Here is a 25,216-nt window from a genome sequence, read left to right on the forward strand (position 1 = left end):
CTTTTCTGGGTACTTGATCCGGTTACCCTTAGAGGCTTGAGTAAACAGTTACATTTTTCAGATCCATACATGGCTTTGTTCCTCCAGTGTTGCAATTGTAAAGTGATTTCTGTTTAGGGAGGACCATTGTTCAGCGACCTCGCCAACAAACATGGATACACCTCCCGTTGATAGTGTTCAAACTCGGTTGTATCAGAAACGGGAAGCAAAAGATATTGTGTAATTGAAACAGGTATTTGACAGCAAGCATTAATTGAATAGCAATTCTTCCGATAACAATAAACATTGAGTGATCTACAACAGCAATGCCAATATTAAATACATTCAATAAAATGGGGTCTGTGGGGTCTGTGGCGAGTAGCTCGCGTGATGTATGATACATTCAAAATAGTATTGATGGAATACATGTAACTGATAACTAATCGAGGCAGCTTGTATTATTAAATAACAGATTGTGAGTGTATGCTGTAATCTGATTGATTAAAAACGTTCTGAATTGGGACGGTTTCTGCGCACGAATATATTATTGACAGATTAGATCATTTTATTTCAGTATTGAGGCCTCAGGCTTCAGATACGTGCATAAACAAAGGTAAATTATAGACATGACGGTTGAAGAATAACAGAGTATACTGGGACTCAAAAACATCGGGAAAGCAGAAACACCACGACCCGCATCGGCTGTTTACATATGCAAATTACGTGAAATATATTCATCGCTCTTGAAAAAGTCATTTATTTCATTGGAATGTTATGTGTAATCGGAGAAATATTAAAGTATTCATCTTTTCAATAAGTTCTAGAACATTTTGAAACTAGTATGACCCCTACTGCCCTTACATCTAGCATGAATCAAAACTTACTTCATCAAAAGCAATCCTGCGACAACTATAAGGTCATTTGCATATTTTCCGTGCTAAAAATATAACAGGAAGTGACGTATTATGCAACTTCACTCTGCACACGGCAGCAACTTGTTATGGTACGTTTTAAGCCGGAAAAACAATATTTTGTAACGTTATTGTTACCTTGTATCCAAATGAATAGAAGTTTCTGATGTTTGGGTTAAAAGCATGATGATATTACTAATGTGAATGAAATTCCTAAATATTTTTTAATGATCAAACTATTTAGATTCGTTACTTGTCTTAGTAAACGTTTCACAGTGTCATCTGCTTGTACCGCATGCCATAGTAAGAAAGCAGCAATACCGCGATAATAGAGAGTTGCTTCAATTTCTGGGTCAAACGAGACAATCGGAATTGCCGCAATGGTATTAAACGAGTTGCGAACATGTGTCACATTATTTGTGACAGAAATGAAGATTAAAGATCAGTCAACTGAAAATATATATAAAATGCTAAATGTCAGTAGCCGTTCATAACCCCGATGGCGACAACATTAACTACCGCGATAATAGAAGGTCCCATGATACTTGATAACCATTACAAGATTATACAGGAGAGTCACATCAGTTGATTGGAGCATATTTTTCAGAGTATGTTGATAATTTATTAAGGTAGTAGCGTGTGAGCGAAAGTTTAAACGTATCACTTATATATTGGACATTAGAACACAAAACGAATTTAATTTTCGACCTGTTTGGACTTACAAAATGAACAAAGAGTCTTGTCAATCCCCTGTATTGTTGACAATGTCTAATTCGGCGATTCTTATCAAGTTAAGCACTTTCTACTAAGCATTTTACGACTGCCAAGTCAAATGAAAATATGATATTCTTTATATTACGTTTCCTTACCCATTTGTATAATCTGGCTAACATACCATAACAAAGTTTAGAATATCCATCTGGTGGCATATCAAGTACACGTAACCCGTGAAGGTCCGGGTTAGAATATTGATCTTAACCTATGTTTGTCGCAAGGGGCGACTAACAGGATCGGGTGGTCAGGCTCGCTGACTTGGTTGACCATGTCATCGCATCCCAATTGCGCAGATCGATGCTCATGTTGTTGATCACTGGATTGTCTGGTCCAGACTCGATTATTTACATACCGCCGCCATATAGCTGGAATATTGCTGAGTGCGGCGTAAAACCAAACTGATTTCATTCAAGTACACGTAAACACACATGTACTATATGTATTTACCCGTATATAAGACCGTAACGACGCAAATATACTAGGCACTTAAAGAAACTGTGCATACAAAAATTTAAAATCTAAATTTATCAAACCTGTGTAGACACATAAGGATTTAAACTCAGAGATTAGTGACATGTATCCAACATGCATGCACGTGCCACGTTCCGTGACGTCTGTGGGTTCGTCCTTGAGACGTGCAATACGTTGTTGCACGTGCATTCCGGGAAAGAGAAACAGAGCAAATGAATGCCACACAATACTGTCACTTTGGAAAGCTCAACCCCTGCCCTTGTGATTGTTCAAAAAATTAAACGGCTATTGAAACGCATAGCATGCCAAGGCTCATGTCTGCACAACGTCATGAGGCCATTGGGATGGTCCGTGGGGGAATGTCTCAACGACAAGTGGCTGCACATTTCCACTGCCACCGGAACACCATTTCTGCACTGGTGAGACACTATCAGAACACAAATGACGTCATCGATCGGCCACGTTCTGGACGTCCACGTTTAACAACGCCAAGACAGGACAGATGGATAAGGGTGACCCATCTTCGCCACAGGTTTCAGACTGCAGTGATGACTGCCCGAACCACCCCAGGACTTCGCCGTATCCACCCCAACACAGTTCGACAACGTTTACGTCATCACGGGATCAGACCACGACGTCCCTCCATACGGCCTATCCTGACACAACGTCATCGACAAGCTCGCCGAATGTGGTGCCGAAATCATGTCCGCAGACCCTTGTTTTGGTGGAGATATGTTGTTTTTACAGATGAGTCCAGGTTTAACATTTCCCATCGTGCCTATACACGCGTGGGAGAACGTTATGCACAGGCCTGTGTCTTGGAGAGGAATCGCTTTGGAATATCAGCACGCCAAAGAACTCCTTTGGTGATTGTTCAGGGCAAGTTAACTGGTGTGGGCTACAGGGATCAGATTCTTCGACCTGTGGCAATTCCTTTTCTGCAACGTCATGGCCCTGGGTTAACATCCCAACATACATTCTTGCAACACCACAACGTTGACTTACTGCCTTGGCCTGCGAATTCACCGGATCTCTTCCCGATAGAGCATGTTTGGGGCGAGATGGATCGACGTCTACGCCGTCTTCCTCATCCGCCAGATAACGTCCTTGACCTTGCAACAGAACTTGAGAGAATATGGCGTGACATCCCACAAGCCTTCCTTGCACGTTTGATAGGCTCTATGCGTTGTCAATGCACTGCTGTTCTCAATGCCGATGGTGGGCATACCCGTCATTGAGCTTGTGACATGGTCGTTTGACCCCTGTCCCGCTTGTGGACTCGTGACGTCATTGTGATTGACTTTTCAATGGAAATTCTCCCGACGTGTTATGGTCTCATGATCCCTCCATTAAAGTTTATATGTACCTTTGTCATTGTTATCGTACTTATCAACTGGGATAATATTTTGACAATGCACAGTTTCTTTATGTGGCTAGTATACAGATATATAGAATACTATGTTACCTGGTACAAGGACCCAGATGTTGAAGTCGCCAAGGTACGAGACTGAACCAGGAAACCGTAGGGGCGTGCCTCGCTTAGAAACAGCGTTAGAAAGACATATAGGTATATAGACCCTACCCTATTACTATATAAAAGGATCTTTGCCTATCTGTCTCTTTCTAACGCCGTTTCTAAGCGAGACAAGCCCCTATGCAGGAAACTATATAGAGATGTGATACAAAACCCTCTAGGATATGTTGTCGTGGTTCGATCATAAAGAAAGGTGTGTAATATATAAAGAAAGAGGTTATGGAGTTATGGTACGATGAACAGAAACGTTGTGATGGTATGATACGGTCAACAGAAACGTGTGATGGTATGATACGGTCAACAGAAACGTGTGATGATATGATACGGTCAACAGAAACGTGTGATGCAATGATACGGTCAACACAAACGTGTGATGAAATGATACGGTCAACACAAACGTGTGGTGCAATGATGCGGTCAACACAAACGTTGTGATGCAATGATACCTTGATGCAATGATACGGTCAACACAAACGTGTGATGCAATGATATACGTTGATGCAATGATCAACACAAACGGTCAACACAAACGTTGTGATGTGATGCAATGATACGGCCAACGGTCAACAGAAACGTTGTGATGCAATGATAATGGTCAGCACAAACGATGCAATCGATACGGTCAACACAAACGTTTGATGCAATGATACGGTGTGATGCAACGATACGGTCAACACAAACTCTTGTGATGCAAATGATACGGTCATCAATAAACGTTCTGATGCAAACGGTCAACACAATACGATGGCGGATGCAATGATACAGAAACGTTGTGATGCAATGATACGGTCAACACAAACGTGTAGATGCAATGATACGGTCAACACAAACGGTCACCAGCAAACGTGTGTGATGTGATGCGGTATACGGTCAGCCAACAGAAACGTTGATGGATGCAATGATGCGGTCAACACAAACGTTGTTGTGACAAACGTTGTGATGCAATGATACGGTCAACACAAACGTTGTGATGCATGATACGGTCAACACAAACGTTGTGATGCAATGATACGGTCAACACAAACGTTATGATGCAATGATACGGTCAACAGAAACGTTGTGATGGATATGATACGGTCAGCACAAACGTTACGGTCCAGCACAAACGTTGTGATGCAATGATACGGTCAATACAAACGTTGTGATGCAATGATACGGTCAACACAAACGTTGATGCAATGCATGCAATGATGCAATGATACGGTCAACACAAACGATGATGCAATGATGCGTTGTGATGATACGGTCAACACAAACGTTGTGATGCAATGATACGGTCAACACAAACGTTGTGATGCAATGATACGGTCAGCACAAACAGGCAAACGTTGTGATAGATACGGTCAACAGAAACGTATGATGGTCAATACAAACGTGATGTGATGCAATGATACAGTCAACACAAACGTTGTGATGCAATGATACGGTCAACACAAACGTTGTGATGCAATGATGTCAACACAAATGATGCAATGATACGGTCAACACAACGTTGTGATGTGTAGATGATACGTTGTGATGCAATGATACGGTCAACACAAACGTTGTGATGCAATGATACGGTCAATACAAACGTTGTGATGCAATGATACAGTCAACACAAACGTGTGATGCAATGATACGGTCAACACAAACGTTGCGATGGTCTGATGAAGACGGACAATGTATTGCCATGGTATTGCCAATGGGGACGTAATGTGGCGGTGGAAAGACGTTATGGTGACATGGTACAGTCTAGAAGGACCTGATATTGCAAAGGTACCATCAAGTCAGACCTTATACGACCATGGTACAATCAAGTCGATAGGGATATAACAGATAAGTTAAGTTTATTTCGGTATACAGGCCGTAGGCCCGAGTACAGTACAGATACATGATTTTTACAAACAAAATGTTAATATAATAACAAGAGTTAAATAATGAAGTTGAAGTACAATTGTAATTGCAATAACATAATGATTTAGCATATACATGTATAATGTATTTAGCGTATACTGACAATGTTAGAAGTTATCAATAAAGTGGTTAGATACAAAATATCATAATTGGTCCTTACTAACATAAAGAGTAACTCATCTTCCAGAATATTTTTACAAGGAAAACAAGAAGTTAGGTTTCCAACAACGTCATCCTACCTACCTGTGTTCATCTAAATTTGTAATCCCCTGCTTTGGTTTTGTGCATGAGCCGAAAATGGTTCATTTGAAAAAGTTGATTTCATAGGAGATTAAACATTTGAATGCTCATTTAACTTAACAAATATTGATTGAACACACATCTTTACATCACCAAAATGAATAGATATATATTTCCAACATTTTATTCCCCTTATAATTAAAAGCATATTAATAGATTTATATTTTATACTTGAAACCCACGTTAATCTACCAAACTCATAAAATAAAATAAAATAAAATAAAATAAAATAAAATAAATAAAATAAAATAAAATAAAATAAAATAAAATAAAATAAAATAAAATAAAATAAAATAAAATAAAATAAAATAACACACACACACACGTACGTTAGCATAAATATACAATTCTTGTGTTTAGGAAATAACAACACAGGTTACACCGACACATTAACTAAAGCTGGCTGCAGCAGTAGAGGATTTGCCAACGCCATTACAATATTCTACATGAAATACAGGTTTTATCTGAGAATCACACATTTAAAGAGAAAGGTGGAACAGAAACTCTGCAACGGTTGTTTAGGACAAAGTGAATTCTAGCTTTGCGAATAAGTATTTGAGTTGATTTTGATCATACTTAAAGATAATATCATTCCATCAGTGGTCAGTAGCATGTTAGGTTTTCAGTACGATATCATCACATGGACGTTTTCCAGCCTACTTATAGTATCTTAACAGCTGTTGTTGTCCTGAATTACATTTTAAACTTTATAAACGTGATGATATAACACATGCCATATATTCTATTGACAGAATCAAAAGTTCAAAAGTTTTCGAATAAACAATGAAGACCGCTGGATTTGGATGTATGACTGGGGGAAAATCAGTTGTAGAATCCAACTGAACTTTCAGTTGAGAGTTAATCAATATATTCAGAATATTTCTATAGTAGTCAATCCGCTGAGAGTGAGTAGTAAGTGAGTTTGTTTTACGCCTCTTTTAGCAATTTTCCAGCAACATCACGGCGGGGAACACCAGAAATGGGCTTCCCACATTATACCCATGTGGGGAATCGAACCCGGGTATTCGTCACGACAAGCGAACCTCAATGGCTACCCCATATGTGACTTGACTTTAAATGATTTCAAACTTGATTAATTTGTTTTTTGTTACTATCATTACATACATCAGGTATATTTATAGCTAACGACTCATGCTAATATTCAAATTTCATGCTACAAAGTGCACTGTATACATTACAAGCAAAGCAAAACCGACTCAAGTAGATGGTTTCTTGGCATCACCATGGAAACGCCAATTCTAACGTACATGTATATGAACAACACATCTGCTGAATCAACAGTATCAACAACTATATATCACAGGGAATATACAAAAGCACCTAAACTATCATATTATGAGTTCATGCAATATAAATCTAATGAAATCAACAGCAGCTTAGATCTGTAATCTGCACGTTGTTTTGTCATAGGGTGTTCATGTAAATGGACTCTGTAAAGAAAAGAGCAGTAAATGTCTGAAAGGAATGGTATTTTTCGGGTCTGTTATGGTGGTATTTCGTCTATATCATATTTATAATTATGTGGATACGCACGAGCTAAAATTATGTCTGTGTTCAAGCACTTGACCTCTTTTGAGGACGTTGAAACTGTGCATGAATGCAATATTTTCCTTCTCATTACAGCAAGCATCACTAATCACATAAAGGTCAAATGATTTGATGACTCAGAAGCAGAAATGCATTTCGATTATTGATTACTTAAAGAAACATACTTAAAGAAACACGTATATGTATAATATGATCAGTAATTTAACTATACAGCGCGATACCATTCTACGACGGAGCTAGTGCCATAGCTTGGGAAATCCAAATGATATCACCAGGATGAAACCAGAACCAAATGCCATTCTTTACGCCTGAACTAGACGTGGTGGTTCAACTTGATTATAATGATTGTGTCAACATAAACAACGCATAAACAGTTACTGACACTGACAATTAAATGAAATATGTACAGCTACGAATTCCTGTACTCATGGGGACTTCAGTGAGTACATTTGTAGGGCAATCGTCATTAATTACAATTTAGTCAACAACGTATTTGTTTATCAGTAGTGATTATAATCAATGCTGATGGCACATCAATCTATATTTCAGATGCTGCCATTGTTGACAGAAAACACAAACGGAATTCATAATCTAAACATATTGGGGGCCTTGAGCAATATTCTATTGATCACGCATGCATCGCAATGGAGACTGTATCAAAAACATATTTATCAGACACGCAATGGTATAACAACATTACTGCTACAACTTCTTTGAGTGGCATTTTAGACTGACTGACTGAGTTTGGTTTTACGCCGCTTTTAGCAATATTCCAGAACATCACTTTATGGATACCAGAAATGGGCTTCATATTTTGTTTGTTCGAATCCGGTCTTCGGAGTGACGCGACGGCCACCCAACCGCCCCGGATACAGATTCTTGGATACTTCTTTTTTATTTAAGTGCGACGTTTCGATGCGACGTTTCGATACAGATTCTTGTACCGTTGTCAAGCATATGCTTGACAACGGTACAAGAATCTGTATCGAAACGTCGCACTCACAAATAAAAGAGGTTGTTATCCATAAAGTTTGTTCTATACTATATTACTGCTACAGCTTTCCATTCTATAATGATGTAGTTACCACTGGTCAGCTCTCCTGTGTTGCACTAGAGGTTTGTTTCTGCATCTTCCGGCCATTGCTTTCTCCCCATTTCTACACGACCCGATTCTACAAATGTCAAAAAATGGCATATGTAAGTCGGCATAAATCATAATTAGCCAACTAGTAAAGATGAAAATTAGGTACTATATTATGTTTATATTTGAATACTGGTAACTTTTCGAAGCAGCGTATTGTCTTTTCCAGCCTCGGATTATTTACAGACCGCCGCCATATAGCTGGAATACTGCTGAGTGCGGCCTAAAACAACAGACAAACGAAGCAGTGTATTCGCACTTATTCACACATTCATTTCTCTTGAAGTTTCTGACGCGGTGATTAAACACTACTATCCAAAACACGTTCAAATACACGATTGTGTTTTAACTTAACATCTAACACATTTCTATAGATATAGTGAGTGAGTGAGTATGGTTTTACGCCGCTTTTAAGCAATATTCCAGCAATATCACGGCGGGGGACACCCGAAATGGGCTTCACACATTGTACCCATGTGGGGAATCGAACTCGGGTCTTCGGCGTGACGAACAAACGCTTTAACCACTAGGCTACCCCACCGCCCCTCTATAGATATAGAGGTTCTTTCACATATGACATGAAAACAATCTTACCAGAACCTTGACATGAAAGTCGTTCTGTGGTTCCATTCTTACATGTTTTTTCAGTTTGTGTGTTGGTTCTCTCACCTTCCAAAATAATTAATATTTACAAAATGATTGAAAAAACACACTTTTTAATGCTTGATGCAATATTCCAGACGTATGATGGCGCTTTTCAATAATACAGTTTGGACCATACAATCCAGCAATGGCCATCATGTGTATCGAGAAACGTTCCAGTTCTAAGGGACTTTATGATCAACTTTTAAAACACTGGCTTTTGTTAAATATCTGTTATTTCCAAAATCTATATGTATCCCAATTTTGAAATTTAGAACCTCAAATCTAAACCTTCCGATTGAAACCGGCAGATGGCAGAACATACCGAGAGAAGGAACATTATGCAAACTATGTAACTATGTTTTAGTTGGTGACGAATTTCATTATCTTTTAAAATGTACATCACTTAATTCTTTCAGAAAATCATTCATCCCCCAAAATATCACAATTGGGCCAATTTATCAACTCTTAACAGGTCAGGTCGCCTGTCAATTTAAACTTAGCAAGTGCTTATCACTTTTTATCTCTCACTTGTATAAAGTGTTACGTAAATAACTCATCACCATGACGCATGTTTGTGTTTTATGTACATTTGTAAATATTGTATATTCTTTGCTCTTGTACCACCGATGGTGGTTTTATGAGAATAAAGAAGTTGAAGTTGATCCATGCAACCAACCAACCAACCGAGTCACGACCCTAACCATCCGATCCATTTAGTCAGCTCTTACCAGTATTGGTTGCTTTGAAACCAGTGTTCATACAGGACCTCTCATGGGCTATTTTACAGGGAATATATGGAAGAATATATCCCAGTATTCGTCATTTAAAACTCCTCGCCAAACCAGTGACATGTGATTGGTAGCGTTTTTTCTATCATTTTCAGAAATATTTTCCCTGGTTCAAATCTACAAATGAACAATATTGGTTGGTGACCAACTTGAACTGGTGAGATAGTGGCCCCTATCCTTCTTGATAAAACTCGTTATAAACTTGATATAGTCTTGAAACAAATCATTGTAACTCGTTAATAAGACAAATGTTATCTGACGGCCATTCATGTAGTAACTTTTATAACACAAACACCATTTGCAAATGCCATTTAGAAAAATTACAACTTTGTCTAAAATGGTGTCTTTGTACCAAGAATCAACCCACATTCAATAGTTCCCTGACACATGTCATCGGTTCACAATTGCGCAGATCGATGCTCATGATGTTGATCACTGGATTGTCTGGTCCAGACTCGATTATTTACAGACCGCTGGAATTTGCTGAGTGCGGCGTAATACTAAACTCACTCACTCACACTCAATAGTTCCCACAGTATCAATGTTGGTTACTTTAATACACTAGCCATTGTCTCAAAACAGACGAAATGCCCTATCTAAACGTACAAGGGGCCTTTGGAACATGCATTAAAGACGTTTGCACAACCTTGGGGAATTTATCGAAAGAAGGTCTGCTGAAAGATCCCAGTGGCAATTGTGTCGCACATTTATGGAGATAAACGCCTCATCTAGCCAACTGTCTGTGCCATTTTAACATAGTTACCATTGTTCAGTCCAGCTGTGTTGCAGTACTGGTCTTCTTCAGCATCACCCGCTTCAACTGGTTCATAGACACGCTCCAATTCTGCAAATATATAGATACAATTTGCAATGGAAAATAGCTAAGATGTTAAAGAATCTCAACCCCAAGCCACCGGGTTAGAATATTGATCTTCAGTAACCCATCCTAGTCGTAAGAGACGACTAACCGGATTGGGTGGTCAGGCTCGCTGACTTGGTTGACACATGTCATTGGTTCCCGATTGGTAGATCGGTATCCATGCTGTTGATCACTGGATTGTCTGGTCCTAACGCGATTTACATACTGCCGCCATATAGCTGGAATATTTCTGAGTGCGACGTAAACCTAAAATCACTGACTAAACCCCATAGCCCCTAGTAAAATAATGATAATCATGATAGAATGAATGTTTATGTATGCAGACTTTTTCCAACAATAGCCCCTTCCAACAATAGTGATTTATCTTACACCAGTGTTGAAACCAATATACTGTTCCAAGCTTCTTTATTCTTCACTTCACTCACTACCTCATTCAGCTTTGATTTTGAAGCTTCTGAGAAGATTCCTTAAAGTTTTATTGAAATAGAATGCCAATACATAATTCCAACACAATCTTTTATTACATATACATTGAAAGCGATAAACCCTTTAGTAGAGAGTGAGTGAGTTTAGTTTTACGCCGCACTCAGCAATATTCCAGCTATATGGCGGTGGTATGTAAATAATCGAGTATGGACCAGACAATCCAGTGATCAACATCATGAGCATCGATCTGCGCAATTGGGAACCGATGACATGTGTCAACCAAGTCAGCGAGCCTGACCACCCGATCCTGTTAGTCGCCTCTTACTGCAAGCATGGGTTACTGAATATCAATATTCTAACCCGGACCTCACGGGTAAAACCCTTTAGTAACATTTGGAATTACACTTTCTCGGCAAAGAACAGATTCTAATACTATGTCGAAATAAATCCAGGATTCGAACTGACACTCCCCGAGTCAGACAGCTAATAACCAGCAGACACAGTCGCGATCTAACCCACTAAGCCTTCACGGCTTCAACAAAAATGAAATTCTGACAACTAGTAGTCTAGATCGCGTACCCATCTGACAAGTGTACTTGCACGGCTGTCATGGCCGAAAGCTATGAATGCCCAGCAGTAATACTAAATCACAGATACATGGTTCAATTACGTCTACGCCAACAGCATGAATCACTATCATTAAATGATGGTAACAGGTGGCACCCACCACAAACACATAAAAACAAGTCATGTGTGTCCCGATATGAAAAACAAAACAAACACCACAGGAACATACAGTACGATGACATTAGAGAATTGGATCGGACACAAAAAAATTCACTGATGCTTGGAATTTGACAATGACTCCACGTGTCTATCATGGGACGTACTTTGAAATATTCTTAGAGAGTGAGTGAGTGAGTTTAGTTTTACGCCGCACTCAGCAATATTCCAGCTATATGGCGGCGGTCCAGAGAATCCAGTGATCAACAGCATGAGCATCGATCTGCGCAATTGGGAACCGATGACATGTGTCAACCAAGTAAGCGAGGCTGAGCACCCGATCCCGTTAGTCGCCTCTTACGACAAGCATGGGTTACTGAAGGTTCATTCTAACCCGGACTTACACGGGTAAATATTCTTAGAAGATGCTCGATTGTACGTCAAGGGTGTGCAAACTTAACACTAAAAACCGGAGATATTTGAAGATATAAAGGGAAGGTTGACTAAGGATGGAGTTTCCTTGATTGTGGTTAATCTTAATTATAGGAGTGCGGTTGTACATTTGCTTAACCCTGTTTTGTCTCTCACCTTGTAGGAATATCCAGGACAAGAGAGGAATGAGCATGTCTTCAGTTTTAGTGTCAAGCTACAAATGTTATTTCAAACACTATTACATCTCACACTGTTTTTCACAAGTACACATGATTGGGCGATACACGTGTTTTTACCAGCATCCTGACAATGCGTCTGTGGAACTGAATCTGTATACACATTGTCACATGTCTCACCTGCAGGTGCGTTGGTTATCTCACGTTTTCCTTTAAAAAGAAAGATAAATAATTTAAAAAATACTTGACGTCAATATTTATTTGATAAATGTGTAAACGCAATTTTATCATGACATGCTAGGGACTTGCTGTCTGGAACCTGTGTCTACATGACAGGTTTGAATTCATGTATCATAATTGGGTAGATCAATACTCATGATGTTGATCACTGGACTGTCTGGTTCAGACTCGATTATTTACAGACCGCCGCCATTTAGCTGGAATATTGCTGACTGTGGCGTAAAATTCAACTCACTCACTCACTCCCTCATCGAGATGTCACGAGGCCAGCCAGTATGGGGACGGGCTCCGAGATAGCTGCTTCGTTGTTGACGTCGCCGTAAGTGCCACATGGCGTTTCTCAGTCGGCGCTCGGTTTCATGTCATTCAAACAATGAAAGGTGAATTTCGGAAGAATGATGATAACAGAATGGACATATGACCTTTCATTATGATGTATTTCTTTGATAAATTCAATGCCGCACTCAGCAACATTCTAAGGGGAATAATTTTCCCACGCAGATATTTCAGTTGTTTTGTTTTTACAATAAGTAACATTTGAGGGAATGAAAACAAGTCTTGAGATACCTGAAGTCCGTTTCAATAAGATGCAGCCGATGGCCAGGATGCTGACTACGATGGCTCCAGCAGCAGTTCCAAGGCCTACAGCTAGTCTAAATTTACCGGACGCTGAGAACAGAAACAGATACGAGTGAGTGTGAGAGTTTAGTTTTACGCCGATGGTAGCAATATTCCAGCAATATCACGGCGGGGGACACCACAAATGGGCTTGACACATTGTACCCATGTAGGGAACCAAACCCGGGTCTTCGGCGTGACGAGCGGACGTTTCAACCACTAGGTTACCCCACCGCCCCGAAACAGATATGAAACATTGTTACCCGCAGTTGCAACGATCCTGTTCCCGTTGTGTCCAGTGCATTACAATGAATGCATTAAAAATTACTTCACATCAAAAGGATCCTCATGATGACCCCCTTCGATACTGAAACATTTCTGTTAACAATGTTGGGGCTGTTACATAGACAGCCTTCTCTTGTCTGGTTGGTGGGTGCTTGGGGGTAAAAATCAACACTCGTGGATTGTAACAGCAATCAAATTCTACGTTGCCAATTACAGCAATCTATCGGAAGTAGAAAATCTGTCTGATTACAATGTGCTACCAACAGCTCAGTTGAAATGAACAGACGATGATTAAAATAGTCCCGACCATATATGGTGGTATTACACAACATGTGATACAGTTGTGTGTTAAAGGTCACATGCAACGTAAAACACAACTTTGCAGATTCTGATACCTTTCGGTATGGACTTACCGAAACAAATCATCAAAAATGCAAATTCAACTCATAAAGTTGAAAAATAACGCGATGAAAAATACCGCGCGAAATCGTAGTTCGAACGATTCACTAACTTTCCCCAGCGCTTGGGGAATTGAAGTGGTTTCAACAGCTGGGCTGCGCTCATAGCACATGCGCAATGAAATAGGTTCGCGGAGCTTGGAAGCGGGTTGCCCGGTGAATATTCGGTGAAGGCTTTGGTGTGAGCTATTTTTCTAATGTTTTGTTGATATTTCACAGGCGCGAGCTTTTTTATATGTTATTACAGTAGATTACCGATTTAACTGTTTATATAATTTCATTTGTCTATTTCACCACACGTTCTTCTTACCGAGTCACTTTCTCAGTTCGATACTTAAAAGCAATGTCATTATTTAGCGTCGACAGAATTTCTAACTGTGATATAGATATGTCGTTGTCACAGACAAAACTCAATGTCTTGTTTTATTGACACCTGTGTGTCTGCCTGCCCGTCTGCTAATGACAATATTCAATACACAATTTCAATCACTGACCACATGCAATTTGAACTTAACACCTATCAGGCTATACACCATAAACAAAACGCATTGATTTATGGCCCGAGTTCGGTCTCTGTCACATTATGTAATTACACAGACAGGCAGGTGTGATACTTGTACACATGACATGTTATGATGTCTGTTGATTGCAAAATGTTATACACAAAAAAAATGAGCATGTATTTACAAAACCCAACATCTCTATATATACACACACAATGAGCCGTGAGTGAATCTGCAAATGAACCAGCCATTACACTTGAGTGCACACCCACCCGCTCTGACTGGGTTCGGTATCGCGGCTGCTTCGTTTCTAGGGAAGTAAACCCAAGTACAAAATATTGCACTTTTGATTTGCGATTGTACGCTTATAATTTTGTTTATATGTTTTTTCATAACCAGCAATGTATATTATATGTCATGAATAAGTGATAATAGTGTTTTAATTATGTTTGATTTTGTGGTTGCATGTGACCTTTAAGTAAACAGTATGATCGGCAACGCGTTTATGACGATGATTTAGAGATTTTACGTGCTGTTTCCGACTTGTTCACGAGCAAGCGCTTGAAGGTTTCGGCTCCTGACGGTGTTTGTTCTATGCTGGATTGAGCAGTTTGTTTGTGTGAATGCCCAGAAGGTTATAGTTAGCTGCTCATGGCATAGATACAGGGACTATGTTCCACAAAGCTGAGCGCTGAGGTGATCGATAGTCGCAGCTATTACAGCTTACGATGTGATGTCGTAGTCTATTGTAGATCTAATTATGGATGTTTAGGTTCCCCCTCGTGCACCAAGGTATTAGACTTGGACATCACAGGCGAGATGCTCATTGAAGTAAGTCCAACGAATTTGGTTTGCTTTTTTGAATATGTGTGATTATTATGGCGTGTGTCGTCCATTTTATTGTCAAAGAGGTTTTATTTTAGGGACTCTGTTTATTTCCCGCAATTTAATCGTTAATTGTCAATCATCTATTAACCTCCCAGCCATACAAGTGTAACATTCATATCTGAAATTGTAATTATATTCAGAAATACCGATAACTGAACTTCAGAGAGTTTAGATTGTGCGTCGCCCTTACCAGTATTCAACTGAATTTAATATCGTGGCAGGGAAAACATATGGTTTCCAGATCCGGGTCTTGGGTTTGAAACGGCGACCCCACTGCCACCCCTACCTCAACAACCACACATGCACGCACGCACACACACACGCAATCCATGCCCCTCTTGAACTTCAAGACTCTATCGAATCCGATGAGGTTCCTGAGAGGCATACATGACAAAATATTATGGATGTCAACTTCGTTTTTGTATAAGCCCAGAAACGTTGTGTATGCAATACAGAAGAAGTTGACATCCACAATATTTTGTCATGTACTTTACTTGTATCGAATCTGGGTATTTTGTCGGTGTGCTGAACCAACCTTTCACCGTGAGACCCCACGCCACACCCATCTCCAAATTAGAACTTGGAGAGTTAAACAATACTTACATGATGTAGTTGTAATGATGGTGACGCCTTCCCCATCACCGTAGACATTGACTCCGTATAAATGGAACTGGTAGGTAATGGCCGGTGTCAGCGAAAGGACGTCTTCCTTGACCAATGTCCCTCTTCCAGGATCATTGATGTCATCTCTCCATATTGACCAATTTGGGTGTGTCTCTGAGTTGTACTTCAACATGAACGTCTGGTTTGCTCCACCGTTGTAGCCTGAGACCCACTGTAGTGACACCGACGTGTCACCCACTGCTAACACTTGGACTTGTGAAGGTGTGGAGGGTCGCGCTGGGGGGAGAAAAGAAAGAAAGCAATAAAGAAATATGAAAGATAACGTAATTTTCTGATTAAAATTGATATTTTATACTCATCCTGACTCATGCTTAATTGCTAGTCTTCTTCTTCTTGCGAACTATAGTGGAACACTTAAATCCCCTTTTGAAGCTCCCTTAAAAAAAATTGGACGCAAAATCACTCACCCCAGTTGTCTCCCTTTCCCCTATCTTTTGGCGCGAAAGTTGGTCACATATTGGTCACATGCTTGTCACTCTCTCCGTATGTTCGAGGATTTGCAGGGAAATCCAGAGTGCCATGAGGGGAGGTTGGGAGGGTTAACCTCACGAGTCAGGATAAGTATAAAATATCAATTTTAATCAGAAAATTACATATTTTTCCTTATCCTGACTCATGCTTAATTGCTTGTAGAATCCGACGGAACCGGTGGTGGTTCAAACCACTCTGGAGTCTCTGCTGATTTACGTCCTTATACCCCCCTTGGGAACTTCTAATGGCATTTGTCCTTTCTTCCAGCTTCCTCTGATGAGTGGGGGGACCACAACTTGTCAGATTTATCCTGGAAATCTTCTCCTGACATTCTGTGTGGATTTATACAACTCCATCTCTTGATGCTTGCATCAAGTGGAGAAGTGACCCTACTTCGTGTACAAGTAAGTCCTTACAAGTACAGGGTCCATCACTCATGCTAGTCTGTCCTAGACGTACGCATGGACTTTAAAACCGTACTCTGCTGAGTGTTGGCTTTTGCAAGTCACGTGACAAAGGGGTGAGATTATCTCAGCGTCTTTGAGGTACCGTCAATTGTTGTGCTACAACAAGGGGCCCAAACTGGTGTATGCCGGAGACGTCCTCTGTAGCCATGTCTCTGAGGTAGTGGTTGGCAAATACCGTCTCCGATCTCCAAAAGCAGCCCTCCATTATTGTTGAGATGGAGCAGTTTCCATGCAGAGCTAGTGTGGATGCCAGTGCTCTGACTTCATGAGGATTGGAGGCTCGTGGAGGATCAAGTCCTGCTGCTTTATAGGCTTTCAATATGACGGCTCTCATCCATATTGATATAGTTGTACGTGAGACTTCTGTAGGTGTCTCCGTAGATAAAGGGATGAAAAGGCGCTTGAATTTTCGTCTCCTCAATTTAGATCTCTGTAGATATATTTTCAATGCTCTGACTGGACATAAGGATCGATCTTGTGTATCCTGTGGTCCTAATATCGACGAAAGTGCTGAGATATGGAATTGTCTGTCTGGTTGACCGGGCAGTTGATTCTTTGCTATAAAATCCCATCTTAGTCCCAGATGCACTGTGTCACGATGCGTGTCAAATCTTGTTCTTTCGAAGTCTAGAGCATGAATTTCTGACATCCTTGCCGCTGTAACTAGGTCTACGAGAAACAGTGTTTTATGAGTTAAATTCTCATATGATGTCCTTTCTAGTGGTTCGTAATCTTCACTGGTAAGATGTTGTAGAACCACATTGAGATCCCAAGCGGGCGCCTTGAATTTTCTTTGTTGGTCTTCCAACTTGAATAGGCGTAGTAGTGCCAGTATCTCTGGTACTTTGGTCAGTTTTATACCCGTTTTCATCGTGATAACTGAGCTCAAGGCCGCTAGGTATGTAGAGAGTGTAGATCCCTTCAATCGTTTTGTCTGTCTAAGATGACAAAGATATTCCGCCACTTGAGGATGTGTTGCTTCCATTGCAGTGAAGCCTCAATTCCGAGCGTATTTCTCAAACATTTGCCACTTGTCATCATACAAGTTACGGGTTGATCTACGTAGGGCTAAAGTTACTGCTTTGGCCGCTCTGGTGGAATATCCTCTTCTCCTCAAGCAAGTCGTGATACGCTTCATGCGTGTAGTTGAAACATAGTTGGGTTTCTGTGTGCTTGCTTAGTGTGTGGATGAATCAGTAGATTTGCCCACTTTGGAAGTTGTAGGATTGGATTTCCTATTTCTTGTATGAGGTTGGGGAACCACTCTCTCGCTGGCCAGTAAGGCGCGACCAAAATCAGTTGTAACTTGTTCGTCATTTTGATTTTCTGTAATACCTTCGGTATTAATGCTGGTGGAGGGAACGCGTACGCGTTAAGTCCTTCCCACGATATGCTCAAGGCGTCCGTTGCCCATGCTTGAGGATCTGGGACCGGAATGACGAATGTTGGTAGTTGTTTGTTGCACTTGGTTGCGAACAAATCTACCAGCGGGGATCCTACTGTCTGAATGATGTCTCTGAACGCCTCTGGATATAACATCCACTTCGTCGGTAATGGATTCATTGGACGGGATAGGGCGTCTGCTGTCACATTTCTGGCTTCGGGAATGTGTGATGCTTTCATGTCGATGTTCAGGTTGTCTACTATGCTGAATAGATGAAAGCTAAAGGTCTAACATATTCTTTGATCTTGTTGACCCTTGTTTGTTGATGTAGAACGCCACTGTTGAGTTGTCCGTATGGATCATCAGTTGTGCGTTCCTTAGTATGCTGGACCAGTGTAGTAAGGCGTTTATTATTGCTTTCATCTTGAGCATGTTGATGTGCAGACTCTGCTCCTGATTCGACCATTTCCCTGCTGCCACTTCGTTGTCGAGGTGAACTTCCCAGCCTTGAAGTGATGCATCTACGTAGAGATGAGTGTTGCACTCCAGCTCTGATAAGTAGGATCCTCCACAAATATTCGACTTCCTAGTCCACCATAGAAGATATGGTTTCAATCCGTCCGGTAGTCCTAAGGAGACCAGACGGTTGAGATGGGCGTTCACAAACACTTGTAGTGGGCGCAATTGTAGACCTCCTCTGCGAGTCATGTCTTGTGCTGACGTGAGAAAACTGAGTAGACTCTGCCAACTTCGTAGTGGTAACGGAGAGAGTAGTGCTTGAGATACCATGGCTTGTATCTAGACCCAACTATTCTTTGAGACGACAATGCGATTCTGCGGTGAGATGAACATCTTCCCAAAAATCTGCTCATATCCTACGTTGTAGGTACCCTTGCCATGTCCGTAATGGCAGCGAAGCAACATGTCCGGTTCTGGCAACATGACTTGAAGTATATTTCTTCAATCTTCCGACAAGTGCAGTGATAATATGTTAAAAGGACTTGTCATCAGAATCGCCACAAGTGCAGTGATTATGCATAATTCGTCGTCTCTACATGTACTGGAATTGCCATCGCTGTGAAGTCTAATTATAGTAGACTGGCTGCCTCGAGCAGAAATGTCAAACGTATGTTGCTGCAATTCGTCAGATTACCAATCTTCAAACTGCTGACAGGGAAGGTCCTTATGACCCGTGAAGACGGTCAAATCACGCTGTACCCTGCTAACTGGACTGTAAATGGAGCCTTCCTCCCACGTTGAAAAGTTGTTTACGATTGTAGATAACGTCCTGACACGTCAGCTGTGCCTGACTTCTGCACAGGGCGTTGTCTCTCATGGACCAATCAGATTGCAGCATTTGATTCATCTCATATTCCAGCGATGTGACGTCACCGGTGTTGCAGGAAAAAGATCCTTGTAAAATCTTGTGCAGTCGTTGATTTCTCTCATCAACACTCGGCCTTGTCCGTAACTTCCCGGAATACACGAGTGAACACGTGTATAGCAGGCTGAGTGGAAAACGCGCGAAAGATTTCGCCACGTAATACCGATGTAGGTAGACTGTTTCCCTGGCTGTTGTGACTTTTCTCTTCTTCACTGAAGATAATGCAGTCGTCATTTTATACAGATGATCAGCTGAAGTTCCATACTTGCTTAACGTTGATACTTGTAGACTGTAGTCATCAGTCTCAATGAAGCGCCTTAAAATAACCGATTGTGTTGAATACACAAAAGTTATTGTAGAGTTGCCATATTTCTTGTCTCTAGCTCTCTGGATTCCTGCAAAATTAGATTTGCCAGAGTAGCGCTGTGATGTCTGTCTGATAACGCTGGCCAGTGTATCGATGGACTTGATCATCATGACCTCTCTGGACTCCTTCGTAACTTCTTTAGCCACGTCCTCAATTTCCTCCTGCGAAGATATTCGTTGCTGCCCATGGAGCTCTGAATAGCGGTTTGGTGAACTTCTCACTCCATTTACAAGATGATAGTAGACCTTGTCTTCGTAGCAGTGTTAATCCCGCCGATGTAGACGCTAGATGTTCTGACATGAACTGTTGGTCTTTCCTTTGGGTCAGTAAGGCTGAGTAGATCATCCGATCTTCTTCAGATGTAGAGTTTGCAAACTTCGCAATTAGGGTTTCGTTGATGGCCCTTGATCTGGCTAAACCAAAGAAGGTACGTCTAGTGGTTGTGTCTAGTTGCGCTAGCTTCTTGTCCTCCACTTTATAAGTCCTGATGCGAGCGTCATTGATGAGTTTATAGTTTTCATCTACTTCTGGGGCCTTCATGAACGGTTCCATTTGATGTAGTGAAAATCTCTAGGCATTAATCGGTGGAATGCTCTGACTGAATACTTCGCTGCCTTCTTAAAGGCTGAGCTGAGGTTGTCTGGGACGTCCAATACCGGTTCTATGGGTGGCAGCGTTAGCGTGTCAAAATCGTCGTTAGACATCATGTACGTGTAAGCTTCATTATTCTCTTTAGATGGTGATGCAAGCTCCAGACCATTAGCCATCCAGGATTTGATCTCTGTGTCGGAGAAGATTACTCCTCCATCATCTTCCGGTTTCGATGTGTCTCGTTCCGAAGATCGTTGCCGTTGGTCCTGATCTCTAGGTGGAGATCTATGTGTAAGCCTGCGCGAAGGCACTCGCGAGTGCCTTATTGGAGATGTACTAGGTGATCTGTATCTGTGTGGTGACGACCATGAAGACCTTGCCGAGGATCTGTGCGACGGTGACCTGTCTCTATAAGCTGTATGCCTTCGTGAAGGGGTATAATCTCTTCTGGGTCGTGTACGCGTAGACCTCTGGTGATTGTCTGAGTCCGAGGATGAAGATGATCTGCGATGCTTTCGCGAATGCTCCTCGTCTATAGCAGGAGTTTCTTCATAATTGTTGCTTCCTTCGTGAATGCCTTCGCAGGTGCTGTCTCGGTTGTTGTTTCCATGAGTATCTTCAGCAGTGGTTCTTCTGTGAATGCCTTCACGAGATTCGTCACAAGAGTTGCTGTCTTCCTGGGCGTTCCCTTCACGAACGTTTTCTTCACGCAGGTTGCGTCCTTCATGCCGATTAGGTGTAGACGATGTTCGTCCTCCTTGCAGACTCGTCTGCTTCTCTGCAGTCTTCTCCTGAGCAAACCTACGTTCCATCAGGTCCATCATCTGCTGGGTAAACTGCTGCATAAAGATGCCCGGGTTGAAGGTCTGCGCTGATAACTGTTGTTGTTGTACAGATGACGCCGCATCTGACAGTGCTGAGGTGTCATCTAAGGACTGTCTGTCCTCTCTGGTAGTTGCAGTCTGCGTAGATGGGCCGTCTGACTGCGTTGATATAGTTGCAGACGTCAGTGTAGAAGAAGACCTCATCTTCTTGCTCGCCGGTACTTCAGGGATGAGGATCGGCGACTCATCGTAAACGTCTGCTTCGTCCGATGGGTTGATATCTGTGGCGAAGGACCTCGACTTCTTCGCTGCCCCCACTGACGACTTGACTGTAGAATTGTCTGAAGACGGCTTAGTCTTCACAGCAGACGGCGTCCTGGTCTTCTTGGACTGCGACGAGGATTGTTGAACAAAGTGACAAAGTGAGACGTTTGCTGTAAGGTTTTTACATAATAATATTTTTTTTTAGTATTCTGGAAAAGTATGTGTGTCTTACAAAATATTATACTTGGGTCCTGCTAACATAACTCATCTTCTATATTTTTACAGGAAGAACAGAATCTAAGGTTTTTTAGAAACACCACCCTACTTACCTGTTTATTCCAAAATTTGTATTCTCCAGTGTTTAAAAATGTTACTTACACTTTGACCTAACAGGTGTACCTTAACTGAATATAGTTCAATGTTTTTAAAATGACATCATAGGAGAGTAGAAACCTAAATGTAAATGTTCATTTAACCTCCAAACAATAACAGGAAACAATCTTACTCTTTCATTTGAGATCTATTCTAATAGAAATATATCAATATTCCAACATAACGACAATTCCCGAGCCGACCAGTCCTTGTTGTACCCATTAATGATGCGGAAACCAGCCCTTCGCTGTCATCGGATGAGATTGTTTCGATGGTGACAATTGTCGACAACAGCGACCTAGGCGAATCTGACGATGAGCTAGAACGTACACCTCCCCCTATACTGTCAGCGAAATGAGAGCTTATAGGGACTCTGTGATCAAATTATTTCGTGTCATTTGCAATTTCTTTAAACCCGGGCCGTGGGGTAGCCTAGTGGTTAAAGCGTTGGCTCGTCACGCCGAAGACCCGGGTTCGATTCCCCACATGGGCACAATGTGTTAAGCCCTCTTTGTAACTCTTGTTATCGTATTAACATCAATATTTTGTTTGAAATACATCATGTATCAATTCTGTACTAAAGCCTATGGTATACCTTTAACCTATAAGTTATATTTCAATCGACCTGATTGTACCATGGTCTAATAACGTCTTACTTGATCGTACCTTTGCAACACAACGTCCTCCTAGATTGTACCATGGTCGTATAACGTCTTACTTGATCGTACCTTTGCAACACAACGTCCTTCTAGATTGTACCATGGTCGTATAACGTCTTACTTGATCGTACCTTTGCAACACAACGTCCTCCTAGATTGTACCATAACGGTATAACGTCCTCCTAGATTGTACCATAACGGTATAACGTCCTCCTAGATTGTGCCATAACGGTATAACGTCCTGCTAGATTGTACCATAACTGCTAGATTGTGCCATAACGGTATAACGTCCTGCTAGATTGTGCCATAACGGTATAACGTCCTGCTAGATTGTACCATAACGGTATAACGTCCTGCTAGATTGTACCATAACGGTATAACGTCCTGCTAGATTGTACCATAACGGTATAACGTCCTGCTAGATTGTACCATAACGGTATAACGTCCTGCTAGATTGTACCATAACGGTATAACACGGTTTTTTTTGTCTTTTCGCGACCACATAACGTCCCGCATAACATTATCATGCCAATATATGGTCCTGCTTGTTCACAACGTGTCCCTCTCTTTCTTGATCATACCATCACGTTTCTCTCTCTCTCTTGATCATACCATCACAACGTGTCCTCTCTCTTGTTCATACCATCACAACGTGTCCCTCTCTCTCTTCATCATACCATCACGTTTCCCTCTCTCTCTTCATCATACCATCACAACGTTTCCCTCTCTCTTCATCATACCATCACAACGTTTCCCTCTCTCTTCATCATACCATCACAACGTTTCCCTCTCTCTCTTCATCATACCATTACAACGTTTCCCCCCCTCTCTCTTCATCATACCATCACAACGTTTCTCTCAGTGTCCTGCAAGCTAAAACCGATATATTGCTGGATACCCTTGGCTTTGGTGCATACATATGTATTTTGTAACCTACCTCTCTCTCTCTCTCTCTGGTAAAAGTTCATTTCCTGCCTCCCAACACCACATTGCACATTCATCCAACGGATGCTGGCATCATAAGAACCTTCCAGGCCCACTACAAGAAATATCTCGTCAACCATTTCATCCAGTGTGCTGAAGACGACCTGCCCTGAACGCTCATTCTCCGAGAAGCGCTTCGCTTCATCAAAAGTAAAAGGCTCCACCATTCAGAACTGTTAATCGACATGTTGACATTATCCCCACTCCATCTGACGCTGTCATCGATGAAGATGACATGGCCTTGTCAGAACTACGCCAGTTTCTCCAACGCTTCCCCACTACAAACGGTGACGTTGAAACTACAGATGACTCCATTGACGTCGACAATGATGCGGAAACCAGCCCTTCGCTGTCATCGGATGAGATTGTTTCGATGGTGACAATTGTCGACAACAGCGACCTAGGCGAATCTGACGATGAGCTAGAACGTACACCTCCCCCTATACTGTCAGCGAAATGAGAGCTTATAGGGACTCTGTGATCAAATTATTTCGTGTCATTTGCGATTTCTTTAAACCCGGGCCGTGGGGTAGCCTAGTGGTTAAAGCGTTGGCTCGTCACGCTGAAGACCCGGGTTCGATTCCCCACATGGGCACAATGTGTTAAGCCCATTTCTGGTGTCCCCCGCCGTGATATTGCTGGAATATTGCTAAAAGCGGCGTAAAACTAAATTCAGTCAGTCATTCAGTCTTTAAACCCGACTGAGTTTCTGAGTTTTGATTGCTATACTGTGTCCAGACATTATTGCATGCATTGATTGATTGTTTGTTATATTAATATCCAAGTTGTTGTGTATACAAAATGTAATAAAGTCATTTGATACATGTACATGTAGACGTTCTTATGTTCTTGTCTCGGTATGTCAAAGGAAAGTAACTCTATTGTTAGTGATGTACATAATGGTTCGTTTCAGTAGTCCGTACTTTTCACAATGCTAACGTTTTTGATGAAAAACTGAAGTGTTCGGATGAACGCGGCCTGACTGTATATAGATTAATTCCTTTTCAACAACAAATTCATTCCTATTTCTGAAGTTTTTTATTGCAAGAAAATAGCACGAATATGTCTACGCTTCATCTTTGCCATCTTCGCTGAGATCACCCTCGCCTGGCCTGAAACAGTAACAGT

At 41.3% G+C, this 25,216-nt stretch overlaps 2 protein-coding genes across 3 annotated transcripts in view; both read right to left on the reverse strand.

Moving 5' to 3' along the window:
• Positions 1-6,147: 6,147 nt before the first annotated feature.
• Positions 6,148-16,873, reverse strand: LOC124252881. Of its 2 annotated transcripts, none has more exons than XM_046686557.1 (6): positions 16,729-16,873; positions 16,241-16,537; positions 13,453-13,554; positions 12,826-12,855; positions 10,772-10,852; positions 6,148-7,316 (listed from the first exon to the last, which is right to left on the reverse strand). In XM_046686557.1, exons 2-6 carry the CDS (start codon positions 16,431-16,433, stop codon positions 7,291-7,293), a joined length of 432 nt encoding a protein of 143 aa, XP_046542513.1. In that variant the 5' UTR covers positions 16,434-16,537; positions 16,729-16,873; the 3' UTR covers positions 6,148-7,290. The 2 variants fall into 2 exon arrangements, with proteins under 2 accessions (XP_046542513.1, XP_046542512.1); XM_046686556.1 differs by lacking the exon at positions 10,772-10,852 and adding an exon at positions 8,520-8,606 and having other exon boundaries at positions 12,766-12,855.
• An 8,238-nt stretch (positions 16,874-25,111) lies between these two features.
• Positions 25,112-25,216, reverse strand: part of LOC124252880 (CD109 antigen-like) — a 40,491-nt gene continuing 40,386 nt past the window's right edge. Inside the window, 1 exon segment of the mRNA XM_046686555.1 lies at positions 25,112-25,200. Coding sequence (XP_046542511.1) covers positions 25,186-25,200 — 15 coding nt within the window. The 3' untranslated portion in view covers positions 25,112-25,185.

This window comes from Haliotis rubra, unplaced genomic scaffold, assembly GCF_003918875.1.
Source record: "Haliotis rubra isolate DU_JTF1 unplaced genomic scaffold, ASM391887v1 Scf528, whole genome shotgun sequence".
NCBI lineage: Eukaryota > Metazoa > Mollusca > Gastropoda > Lepetellida > Haliotidae > Haliotis > Haliotis rubra.